The 12760-nt window shown below is 40.0% G+C and overlaps 1 protein-coding gene across 2 annotated transcripts in view; it reads right to left on the bottom strand.

Moving 5' to 3' along the window:
- rabgap1l (RAB GTPase activating protein 1-like) overlaps positions 1-12760 on the bottom strand; it is a 99106-nt gene that overhangs the window by 35016 nt on the left and 51330 nt on the right. For both annotated transcript variants that reach the window (XM_046390639.1, XM_046390640.1), the window contains one exon: positions 5776-5889. In XM_046390639.1, the coding sequence (XP_046246595.1) occupies positions 5776-5889 (114 nt within the window). The remainder of the gene's footprint in view (positions 1-5775; positions 5890-12760) is intronic.

Here is a 12760-nt window from a genome sequence, read left to right as displayed (position 1 = left end):
AGAAAAGTGTGTTTCTTTTGACGGGGTGTTACAGTAACATTACAAACACGCTCAGGAATTTCGGCTTTCTTTTCAGAGTCAGGAGCAACTCATCACTATTTGATCGTAAAAGTGTAGTGTCTTGTTGATAATATCGGTATATACAGAGGACATTTCCTAAGAGAGAGTATCTCGCCAGTAGTAGCGTTTTTAGTTTTTCAGAGGGATTTCTCCTGAGACTGTCTCCTTGTATTGGGTTTTCTCTTTGTCTTTGCCAACCTCTCTCTCGCTCTCCTCTATTGCTATCTCCCTCCCTATGACGCTTTTACTCACTAAAAACTGAGCTAATGCTGAACATAACTGCTAAATTCTACACCACCTTTGAGAAACAGACTTTCTAAGGACAAGTGCAGCAACGACAATCAGTAATACTGTCAATCACAAATTATTTGTCACACAGAAAATGACCAAACCATCAGCTGCAAAATCTGGTAAACTTTATTGGATGTTTACTTTCATTGCCACGACTTCTGCAACGCGTCTTTATATCCACCAGGTTTGTGAGTAACCTTCAGATGACCGTTCGGGAGAGACGCTCTCTCAAAACGGTTGGTAGCTGACACACCCCACCAATCATACTAATGAGGAAACAGAGAGGCCTTTTCACAGTGGAAACAAGAATGCAAGGAGAGGAAAAGTGTCTGATACCATTCGCCCTATTATTATTATTATTATTATTATTATTATTACTGTTTTTTTCAATGGAGGAGAAGGTAAAGACTACAGCATACAGCTTTAACTCTTATTTGCCTCTCTGGGCAGTTGTACACCTGGTGGAGTGTGTGGAGTTTAATGAAACACACTAACCTTCACAATATTATGTGCTTAATTCGGCCCTTATTCAGAGCCACTTGAGATAATTCAGTTGGTAGCAGTTCAATATCTCTCTCACAGATATTTTGGCAGGATGTTCACGCTTTGATGGACACATTAACTTCAGAAGCAGAAAAACCTCCGCAGATCTGGTTTAAAAAGATTCTCTCCCCCTTTCCATGCTTGAAAAATGAGTGTGGACATCCCAAGCTCCACTGCTGATCTGTTCAGCCAATTTGGGGTTTGATGTGGAGGTAATGGAGAAGTCTTGTGGAGCTGTCTGGAGTTTAATCTACATGCTGACATGCTTGATGGAGTGTGGTATTCACATGTCCTCAACTCGACTGGGAGAAGTGCATGCTGACAGATGGATGGGGGAGGTCCTGGTGGGTGAAATCTAAATTTGTTAGCCTGAGCAGATAATAGGCTTAGAGGGTAGGATTATTATTATCTATATGCCTAGTTTCTCATAATCAATGAGCACAGATTTTTATTCTTCTATATGTGTATAACTTTAAAGAAAGCATTTGAGACAGTACAAACAAGTTATCCTGTATGTATGTGTGGGTTTCTCATGGAGAGCAAACACAGCAATGCAAATCCTAGAACATTCTGTCAGGTATTACTACCACAAAGAGCTATGTAACTGTCTTGGTTCCTTCAGCTGGGGCACCCTGACATATATAAAGGCCATAGGTTGATACAGAAACTCCCAATGCAACTAACAATGATCACTTGTGTCAGGAGGATGTTTAAAAATGTTTAAAATGACACGGAAACTGTCTGAAGTCCGATATTGCGCCAGTGGTAAAGAAAAGCTAAAGTCGTATTGTCGTTGCTATGTTACTGGGAAGCCTGGACATCATGAATCAAGTTCAACTTCAGGTTTTAGAGAAGAAAAATATAGTAGGCCACTTTGATGTCTGTGTAGATTCTCAATCATCCGGGTCATCTTTCATAGAAGAGCTTAAGTTGGGGCAATGAAGACGTTTCAACACTCATCCAAATGGCTTCTTTAGTTCTTATTAAATGATCGGGAGTCCCAGGTATTATAGTGGAATGGTAGACCCGCCCAGCCATCATGTGACTGCAAGGAGGTAGAATGGGTCGTTGTTGCACACAGCCATAATGTGACCTGTTAGAGTCTCATTTGTCCAGGTGTGAATGACACGCCCATCCCCCAATATCCACAGTGTGGCTCGTTAATGGGTCGTCAAGCCATCCTTTCAAGGTCACTGTGACCTTTAGCTGAAATACAGTAGTGTAAATTGTGTGTGTACTTTGATATTAGTCTTTAATCTCATGTATTGCTTTTCTGATTTATTCACATATTACATAAATGTAGAAGTTCATATTCTTCCTTTTTAAAGGTACCTTAGGCACTGTATGCTTTTATTAGATCATGGGACCTACAAGAATATTAAAGTTTCGACTCGTAAGACTTTGCAGCTTGAGTTCTGCTTCCGTGGCAATATATTTATATATACACATTACTTGCTCGGTGTACAGCAGAACCAGTTTCTCGCTTATATAGATCACAGGTCAGTGTTAGGTTCAAGAGGAGCATAATTTCATTCTAACAAATCCTGCTGGCCTTGTGTTTACACAGATTTAAGTATAAACAAATCTGATCAGGATATTGGTCACCAGGATATGAGTTAGTATCCTGAATAATGTGTGCATGGAAACATTTAGTGATCACTAGGACATGCAACATTAGCCTGATTGATGAAGTATTACTACCCCCCGAGTTATGTTTACATGGAAACATAAAAGTTATGCTCTTATCCATTTATCGGAGTGTCACAGGTTTCGAATCCCTGCACCAACTGGGAGAGTAATGCTCTCCTCTCCCCGAAAAACACACTGTCAGAGTGTCTTGAGTGAGGTAGTTAAATCCCAACTGCTCCAGCAGGACTTCTGAGTAACCACCGGTGGATGTCTGAGGTCATACAGGTAAGCTGGAAGTGTGACTGAGTGCAACATGTAGAGAATGATACAGGTTATCACTGAAAAAGAGCATGGAGCTCAGGTGACCTTCCCCGCAGAATAAAGGTTAGAAAATAAAAGACTCCAGGCTTATTACTGGGTAGGATATGAAGATGAATATAAACTTTGTCCTGGATCATCTGTGCCTGTAACCCACTCATGCCTCAAGATCCAACCAACCTTATCAGCTGCAAATCTACATGGATTTGCATACAAATGAAGGCTGGCTCGCCGCTGACCTAGTTGGGTCCAGACTGGATGCTAACCCTTCCTGACAGGTTCTCCCAGAGCGCTGACCAGCCATACTCTACTTCTGCAGTGCCAGGAAAATACAAAAGGAGCAAAAGTTGTACTTCATCATTCTAAAAAGTACCTATGACTTAAACAAAATAATAAACAAAACTGTTATGTGATGTCCATATTTGTGCTTTATGTATACGCTCCTTTGATCAGTTTTTGCTTCGTGCTCACAGATTTTTCTTCACTGAATAGAAGTTTTTTGTAGCTAATTACTCCATACATCTGTCCACCAGTCAGTCCGTTTGTCCGTCCATCTGTCTATCTTTCCATCTTCTTGCGCTTATTCAGTGTCGGGTCACAATGGCAGCAGACTAAGCAGGACATTCCAGGCAGTTTCCTTCCCAGCAACATTTTCTCACCACCGGTGGATCCTAAGCCATTCCTCAGCTACCTGTGCCAGGGATATGGGTGAGGCTTCCCCTGAGTCTTTGGACTTCCTCCACAGAGGACGCGTCAATCAGTTTTAGGAGCTACTGAAAGCATTCTTTCAACCACTCAATAATAACCCCAGTGTGAGTCAGCAGTTCTCCCCACACAGCCACCTTTCCCTTCCTGAGTTGTTCGTCAGAGTGTCCTTGAATCCAGGTGGGAGTTGAAGACCTCATGGACAGGGGCTTCCATTAGATGTACCCCGTTCACCCTCATTACACCTTTGGGTAAACCAGCTCTGTCCAGCAGCAGGGGTGATTCAAATCAGTATTTTCAGCAAATTTCAATTTTTGCGTGTTGAGTTGGGTTTCATAATCAAGACAACTAGAATTGTAGCCATCTTACATTGTGTTTATTATTTGTCTCTGTGGTTAACACTTGGCTTGTCTCGCTGGCAAGGATTTTTGATTAATGTGTAGCTTCCTGACTGGTTGATGACTGTCTGCTGTTGCTGAATACAATTCATCGGTTTAAGACCTGTTTACCAGTTATGTTCAGTACTGATCATTGAGCTATTGTCTTGTTATGTTGCAAAGTGTTTTTAATAGTGACTTTTAATAAATCTATTCTGAAGAGGCATTTTTTAAGAACTCTAGAATTTCTATGTAGCTTAATCGCCTGGCAAACTGTTCATCAAAGAATCCATGTGGTTACTCCAATAAAAACTTACATGATGTTTTCACACTTAGTTTTCCGTTTGCGACAGAGCTGCTGAATATGTTTCAGGGCAATACAAAGACGTCTGTGCATAAGAATCCGCCTTGGTTGAGTTCATAGCAGCAGTCAAGCTAAGAGGAGGACAGTGACAGAGATTAAGACTGGCTTTAATACGTTACAGTTGTGCTGACCTTGGCTTTTGCCTGAATAAAATGTACCTTCTGTCTCCACAGATAATTACCTCAGGATATGAGCCCGCTGGGACCCTCTCCTTACAGCACTTACTTTCCTCATTCATTTTCATGAAGAGGAGGCACAGGTGTAATGTATTTTTTTTTTATAGAACCAGGTTTGAGGCTGACCTACAAAAGGTTGTTCAATAGTGTATGTGCAAGTACGTATGGAAGTCTTTAGGTTTTTAATATATCATGTCTACAGCTCAAATTATCCACTATTAACCAATGAACCCCGATGCATCACCGTTAGTTAAGTGTTGTGTATCAATCAAATGACATCTTTACATTGTTCCACCTTGAAGACGGTACAGAGGACTTGAACTGTGCGGCATTTCATCTTATGTTAACAAAAACTAGTGGACTCACTGCCCTATCTCATTCATGGTCTTAAATTTGAAATGTAAATCAGGCATGTGCTATATTTTATACTACATCGATATTGTGCTCTTAGTCTTGTTTTTTTTTTTTTTGCCAGACAGCCTAAAAATAATAACAAGCAGTGCAACATAAAATACTTGTTTTCAGTAAAAAACTGTACGAAATTGGACGTCATTTTGGATATACTTTCTTCTTTCAGTTCCCTTGCAAACACAGGCTACATCTCAGAAGCTTTGCTACTGAATTCTAGTCATGAGGATATCTACTATTGATCAGCCTGACAGCAGGAATCAGGACTAAACACTGAATTATCGAGAGCCATTAAAATAACGTTTTTTACTGCTCAACTTAAACCACACAGTTGAAAAAAAGAAGCATTCTTCGAACGAATGGCCTATTTTTCATCTAAAACTTTGTAATAGTTTCTGAGAAAAATCAGCCATCTACAGAACAGCCAAGTATATTCACTTAGAAAATTGGAAGAGAAGATTAATGACTGTCCACTGAGTGGTGGGTATGTCCGGTATGTCATATGTAGGAAGGGTTCGCGTTGATGTCTCAGTAAAGGCAGGCATTGCCAATCATATATTGTAGAGCCAACTTGAAATGCCAAGCAAATTCCTACTGAGCCTTGCCAGAATGCAATGAGAAGAAAATGACTAGCTTTATAGGAATAGGCACATCATTTTCAAGGCTTAGCACACATTTCAGAATTAGCCTCTCATCTTGCAGAACTTGATGCTCAGCAGGAAGGTTTTAAAGGTTTTTAAGTTTACATTCAAACACAGCATGAAAGCGAGTGTATTGAGATTTACCTTCTGTTAATGATAATGATGCCACTGAGACTGTGAGCTAACAGGCAGGATTGGATAATCCACTGCTGACTGTATGAAGTCCAATTCACCTGAACCCAGAGCCCACTGTCATGTCTCACCTTGCAGATCTTGTATAGTGAATCCTGTCCATCTCCGTCAGAATCTTTAAAGTAGTCGTGGGCAGGGAAGGTGCGGTGGATGTCCCGAGTGATGACACCTTCCTGAGCCGAGTCCTGCAACACATGTGGATTACACGTTTAAAGACATGACAAAGACAAGGCCAAATTTAGTGTGTTGAGTGTTGAACTTACTATTCAGGTTCAGACGCGGCTTATCCTGATTTATGCATTCCCCCATTCTTTTCTTGTTTTAGAATAGATTCATGATATGACAAGAACAGCAACAAATTCTTCAACTCAGCCAGTACAACTTTTTCATTCAACACTTTCACCGATCATGCTTACATACCTTTTCTATGTAAATATTTATATACAGTAGAAAAAAGGCAGCGTATTGTGCTCAGCAAAGAGTGCAGCTATGCTAGAAAGCAGCAACGCATTGCTATGTCACTGTGTTTGTCTCATTCTTGCTGCTACAGCACTCCCCAGGCCTCAGTGTCTTCGTCTGTACTGTCTAATCTACAGCCACTGCAGTGTACACACACATACCAAACACGCCTGTTTGTTTTCCTATGCGTGTCTCACTCACAAACACACATACAGTACATACACAGACTGTGTCTTTTTCTCCTCACATTCTTTTTCACACAGGCACACTATCACACAAATACTGCAAACACGACCAGAGAGAAGACTGGCAGCACAGCATTCTCCAGCAACTCACTGTAAGCTGCAGATAAACCAACCCTGAGTCTGACTGGCCTTGATGTGTGTTTGTGTGTATCAGGAAAAAAATGGGTGTGTGTGTAACATATTTCATCTTTCTTACTTCTTTCTTCTCCTTGCTTCCTGACAGCAGAGAGACAAGAAAGAGGAATCAAACTCTCACAGAGAGGAGAGACAGTCTGCTGCATGTTTGTGGAAACCATTGCAAGTTATCATGCTCATATAGTGAAACGTCTTGGTCAGGAGCTCCCTTATTGCCCCCATGTATTTGTGTGGGAAGATTATTCCGCTATAAAAGATAAAGGCCCAGCAGCACACACTGAATGGCCTGAAACAGACTGGCAAGACGTTAATGGGTAATGAAAATAATCACTGGTTGGAGCACTTGTTTTTGTAATTAATTTAATTTATGTTATTTTTCTACATTTCTGTATTTTAATGTATAGATGTGATTTTTAAAATAAATTATTTGGGGCATTTTATTCTTTCATTAGACTTTCCGCCAGAGTGTCCCATGCAACAATTTTTATTACATAATATGCGTTACATACAATATTTTTGTAAAATTAGATGATAATTTGTGCAACTTCTATTGTTTTAGTTGTCGTTCTTTCACAGACTAATTTTGTTCATCAACTTGATTGATTTTGTGCTTGTAGTTTGAGCTAAGGGGAGAAAAATCTGTTAAAATAAAAGAAACACAACCATGACTAAAATCCTATGACAGAATATTGACTGTTAACGCCTGAGTTACATTCACCCACTTCATGTCACAATTTGAAAAATATGAAAAAACAAAGAACAAAAAAGTGACAGCTCGTAATGTATGTAGCCTACATAATCTCTCAAACACAATTACGCACACATTATGTTTAATTTATTCCAACTGTACTGCAGTTTGATATTACATTCAACAATTAGCTAAATATAATTCCTTGCTGCCAGTATTTTACAATATGTTTATTTTGTATGAGGGTAAATACTTATGGTTTAAATATATGCTTTACATGCGCACACACACACACACACACAGGTTTGATAGAAGCTGCTGGCACAACTGTGTGTAATGCTTTAATGAGATTTGTAGTGTGGAGGCGGTGTGTCGTTCTGAGTATTACGTGGTGGAAATTGAACTAACAGTTTTTACATTGTGCTCTTTCTGAGGCACAAAAAAAAAAAAAAAAGAAAAAAAAAAAAAAAGAGGAAGCTCTTCAGGAATGCATGAGATGATTTTTCTCACGGTTGTCTTGACAACCTGACAGCAGAACTAATTTCCAAAATGGGACATAAAAGATTTCAAATTTGTTAAATCACATTTAAACTGAAAAGACTGAACACAAGACAGAAGCTGGTAGTGTGGGTCAACTTTCATTTAGGAATAAAACAAAATAAGTCACTGAATCAATAATAGTAGTAGTAATAATAATAATAATAATAATGGGCAACAATTTGATCAATTGACAAACTGTAATTTTCACACTAATACTTAATACTTTAATTTTAAACTCAATAACTTCGTTTTCTGAATTCTTAATTGGACAAATCAAGTGACTGACTTATTGTGCTTTAGCAAATTGTGATTCACATTTTCACGTTTTCCTGACATTTAACAGACTACATGATTAATCGATTAATCAAGAAAGAAAGAAAGAAAGAAACCGTCATTTGCCGCTTGTATTAAACAAATACTGTACTAGACTGAAATCTGAAACACCACATTTCTCCTCCTTACAAATTTGCTTTCATCTTCACGAAGACCAATTATAAAAAAGTGAAATGTTTCTTACAGTTAGTGCATGTTTTCCAACTACAAGTTTCTTTGTGTTTTACAATAGAATAGAGCTTACAGGATGGCCACACAAAGAACAGCTTAATTACTCAGTGAGTAAAACATTGCTTTTAAAATAATTATAGCCTGGTGATTAATGTATTACTTTTTATGAGTTAGCCCATCAATCACAAACACATTTATGACAGTGTAATTACCATGGCAACATCAGCAACGACCATTAAGAATCTGGTTGACAGTGAAAGTTGTAAACACTTTGATTTAATAAACCATGCATGCCTCTGCTAATTAACAGCCTCATTACTCAAAAAACACCACAAAAAATGAGGAGAGGACGTCCGCTGCTCTGTTTAATCCCCTTCCTTCTCGTCTTGAATCCTTTCTTCCTCTTGTCTTCAATTTTCCCCTGCATATTTCCTCTTCTCTTTCATCTCTTTTATTTCTCTTCTCACTTATCTGCTTTTACTTCCATATTCTCCCCTCTTTTCTGCTTCATCTTCCGTATCATCTCTTCCACTGCTTTCTCCACATACTTCTCCCTTTCATCTTCTGTTCTGTTTCCCACTTCTTTTCCTTCCATCCTTTCCTTCCACCTCCATGTGTCCTCCAAAATATTTGCCTCATCTCCTCTCATTTTCAATGCAGAGAGCAAACATGCAAAGACGTTTTTAAGCCCTGTGGTCTCAGTGTGCTAGCTTACAAGACCAGCCTTTTCTCTGACAGTGATTCCTTACATATTTCATGCAGGCAATGCTCTCTTCCTGCTGTGGAATTAAAAAAACGAAGGTTTTATCTGCAATATCAAAATTTGTTCAGGAGTCCTGCTAAGAACTTTAAAAGGATGGAATTACGTAAGGTGCACGATACTGATCTTTGACAGCTGATAAGAATAATAATAAAATTTTGTATTTTTAAAAGAAGTTCAAAATTTGTAGTCTGTGCACACCTGAGCGAGAAAGAAAGAAAGAAAGGCTTAAATTGCAAAGGTCAAACAAAGACGATTTAAAATTCTAAAGCTCTGACCTAACTGACAATTAACAGCTCTGACTGGCTTGTTAAGTCGATGTAAGCAATTTGGCTTTGTATTATTGACTCTACTTACAGTCTATAACATTAAACTGATAAGTAGCCAACAGTATACATTTCTCCTCATAAGGCCAATAAATGATCGCTACCACTACAACATTCTGCAGCATAGTCAGAGCAGACTGCGGCACTTCGGCATCCTGTTTGCATTATGTTCAGCAGGGCAACTCAAATTGACAATACAAGTTTGTTTTAGTCACTTATCGTGGACTCTCCTCTAAATTCACTGCAGACCTGAGCTGATCAGTGCATACCTTTCCGTGCTAACTGCTTGGCTGGAATAAGAGTTATGTGCTGCTTGTTCGGACGGCTTTGTGGATGTGCGAGTATGCTGAAGCTGGCAGCTCTTTGATCTCTGCAGGGAGGCTGAGGTGTTCAGAAGAAACTGCAGCCTCATCAGCAGCATCAGTTCACTGTTACAGTGCCCCAGTTCAACATCCCTGCTGTACGCCGCATTCTTACAACACAAATCAAAGAGAACAAAACCTATTCTGTACCCTATAATCCCACTTCTTTAACCATACTAGGTCCCTCCAATAGGTCTCATTCCTGCACAGAAAATTTGCATGTACTAGTTTGGTTAAGCAGGACATATCCACTGATTCCTCCCAGTAAGAGCTGTGAAACCCTAACCCTAGCTTAGAAACCAGTCAATTAACAAGCAGCAAAGTGACCAGATTATATCAACTGTTTTGCTTACAGGCTCTTTAGTCTTAATGGGAAAAATCACGACCTTTACTCTTTATGCTATAGCTTGGACAGGGAGTGCAACATCATCAGGCACCACGAGAGCTGGACGTTGGCATTGAGTGCAGCACAGCTAGAACCAGTGAGCTCAGCTTCATAGCCACTGTCACCGTCATAAAAAGGATCTTCGGCTTCAATGCGTCTCCACCACTGCCACAGGTGCATCAATGGAAGAGACAGTCTAGGAGATCCACAACGCTGATGTGTTTGTTCCATTTCCAGACAGGGGCAAGAGAAAAACAAAGGGTCTGCAGCTGCGATAAGATCGTGGTAGGAGAGGCAGCATCATATCCGAAGAGAAGATAAGGCTATTCTGCTTAGTTTTCATGTTGATTTTTTTAGTTGCTGAATAAAGTGGATGGTAATTTGGGGTGTGATGATTTACACCACCGGTAACAGGAAGGACTGTGGGTTTCTTCCTGATTGCCAAAACCAGTACATGCAAATCAGTAAGCAGCTGAACAGAAGTGAGAATGCAAGGCTATAGAGCCTGTAAGGCTGTAAGACCTCTGCAAAACAAAACTACACACACATATTCATGAGGGAATGCACTATAGCCAGCATACATGCACAAATGAACTCTGATGAATGCACAAAAGCACAAATGTCAGTACAAACCGAGACATCCCCCTTTCACCTGTGCAGCACATAAACAGGAATGTTGCAAATCAGCACAGGCTCCCTCATTTTGCAAATGACTAATAAATATGGAGAGATTAAAAAAGCATTAGCACAGGCAGTGGGATTTCATCAATGCTGTCCACCATTAGTCTGAATCCAACATACTGTCTGTCTGTTTGTGTGTGTGTAGATTTAGTAGTGTGTGTATTCTTCTGTATTGTGTGTACCCATTAGATTTATCCCCTGGTGGCTTTTAAACGGACTGACTGAAGGCGGAGAAAGAAGACAGAAAAGGAAATGGAAATAAGGGGAGAAAGAGTGGGAAACGCAAAGACCAAGGAGGGAAGAGCGAGACAGATGGAGACAGATCAAGAAAGATAACAGAGAGAGAGAGACAACGAGAGGGGAGAGGAATATGTACAAAGAGGGGAATGAGAGGCCTTAATGCTTCAGCATACCAAGACATTTTGGACAATGCTATGCTTCCAATTTTGTGACAACAGTTTGTTGAAGGCCCTTTTCTATTCCAGCATGACTGTGTCCCAGTGCACAAAGCAAAGTCCATAAAGATATGGTTGGATGAGTTTGGTGTGGCAGAACGTGACTGGCCCACACAGAGTCCTGACCTCAACCCCATCCAACACCTTTGGGATGAACTGGAACAGAGATTGTGAGCCAGGCCTGTTGGTCCAACATCGGTGTCTGACCTCACAAATTCTCTGCTGTATGAATGGCAACACAAACACTCCAAAATCTCGTGGAAAGCCCACCCAGAAGAGTGGAAGCTGTTATAGCTTCAAAGCTGTCTATGTATTTAGAATGTGGTGTCATTAAAGTCCCTGTTGGTGTAATGGTCAGGTGTCCCGGTACTTTTGTCTATGTAGTGTACCACGAGTGACCAAATGAAATACCCTGTTAACAGAATAAAATTCCAGATTACTCTGGGTTTTAACATTGTCAAAAACATTTGGCATAATCTAAGTACACAACAAAATATATAGCAAAGGTCTAGTTATCGTTAACATTTTAATGTAGAAATTTTACACATTATATCATTAAAAGAGCAGACAATATACAGTACCCACCATTAATGATAAGACAAATTAATTACTTTAAGAAGATGTCTAACTGAATAAAAATACCTTGAGGTAGCTTTTAAATGAAACCAATGTGGGTTGCAAGTCTCAGATCAGCAGGTAAATATTTGTGTTATAATTTCAGTTCTTGGGACACCATACGAGAAAGAACAAGCTCAAATGGCTGAATGCAAACTGCTTCTGCTGCAATACTAGTAGAGCAAAGCAGTAAAAGGGCAGATGCTTGATGGGGATATTTTAAATGTTAATCACTGCCCTGGGAACTGTGCCTTAATTTATATTAAGCTTGAAGGCAATTCAAGCAAACACCTGTCATTTTATGATAAAAACAATTCATTCGGAGGCTGCTACAGCCGAGCTGACACAAGAGTTGTTCCATGTCAAGTGTGCTCCTGTGGCTGACAGGTTAAGTCCTCTGTCCACCTACTGTTTACCTTGCTGGCTATTAGGCTCTGTCAGCTTCTCCCCGTCTCTATAGGGAGGAAAGATGAAACCAGGAACCTTCAGTGCCACTGGACACTCATCTGGGGCTAGTCGACATTGACGACTAGTGACCAGGGCACCATGACCAGTCATGCTGCGAGTGTCCACAGTATCAGGTAGACAGGTCAAGTTTATCCAGTGAAAGAATATGATGCTGCAGCTACACTGGATCTGCTACTACAGTATACTGTGGTACAGTATCAGGACTCAAACTGTTCCTAAACAAGGGAATAGAGAGCACGCATTTACACTCACTTTTCGAACTACTGAAACACACTCTCAGTCAGTGGTGCACAAATAAAAACCAAAAACAACAAGAAAAATTACTTGGAACGCAAATTACAAAGAACGCAAGCAAGTGTAATCCAACTATTCTGATATTAAGTGCACTTGCCTGCAAGGTTCAGTTTTTGATGACACTTCGAGCACTGCGTTC

This window comes from Scatophagus argus, chromosome 6 (assembly GCF_020382885.2).
Source record: "Scatophagus argus isolate fScaArg1 chromosome 6, fScaArg1.pri, whole genome shotgun sequence".
Lineage (NCBI taxonomy): Eukaryota > Metazoa > Chordata > Actinopteri > Scatophagidae > Scatophagus > Scatophagus argus.
This window is presented reverse-complemented; position numbering and strand designations above follow the sequence as displayed.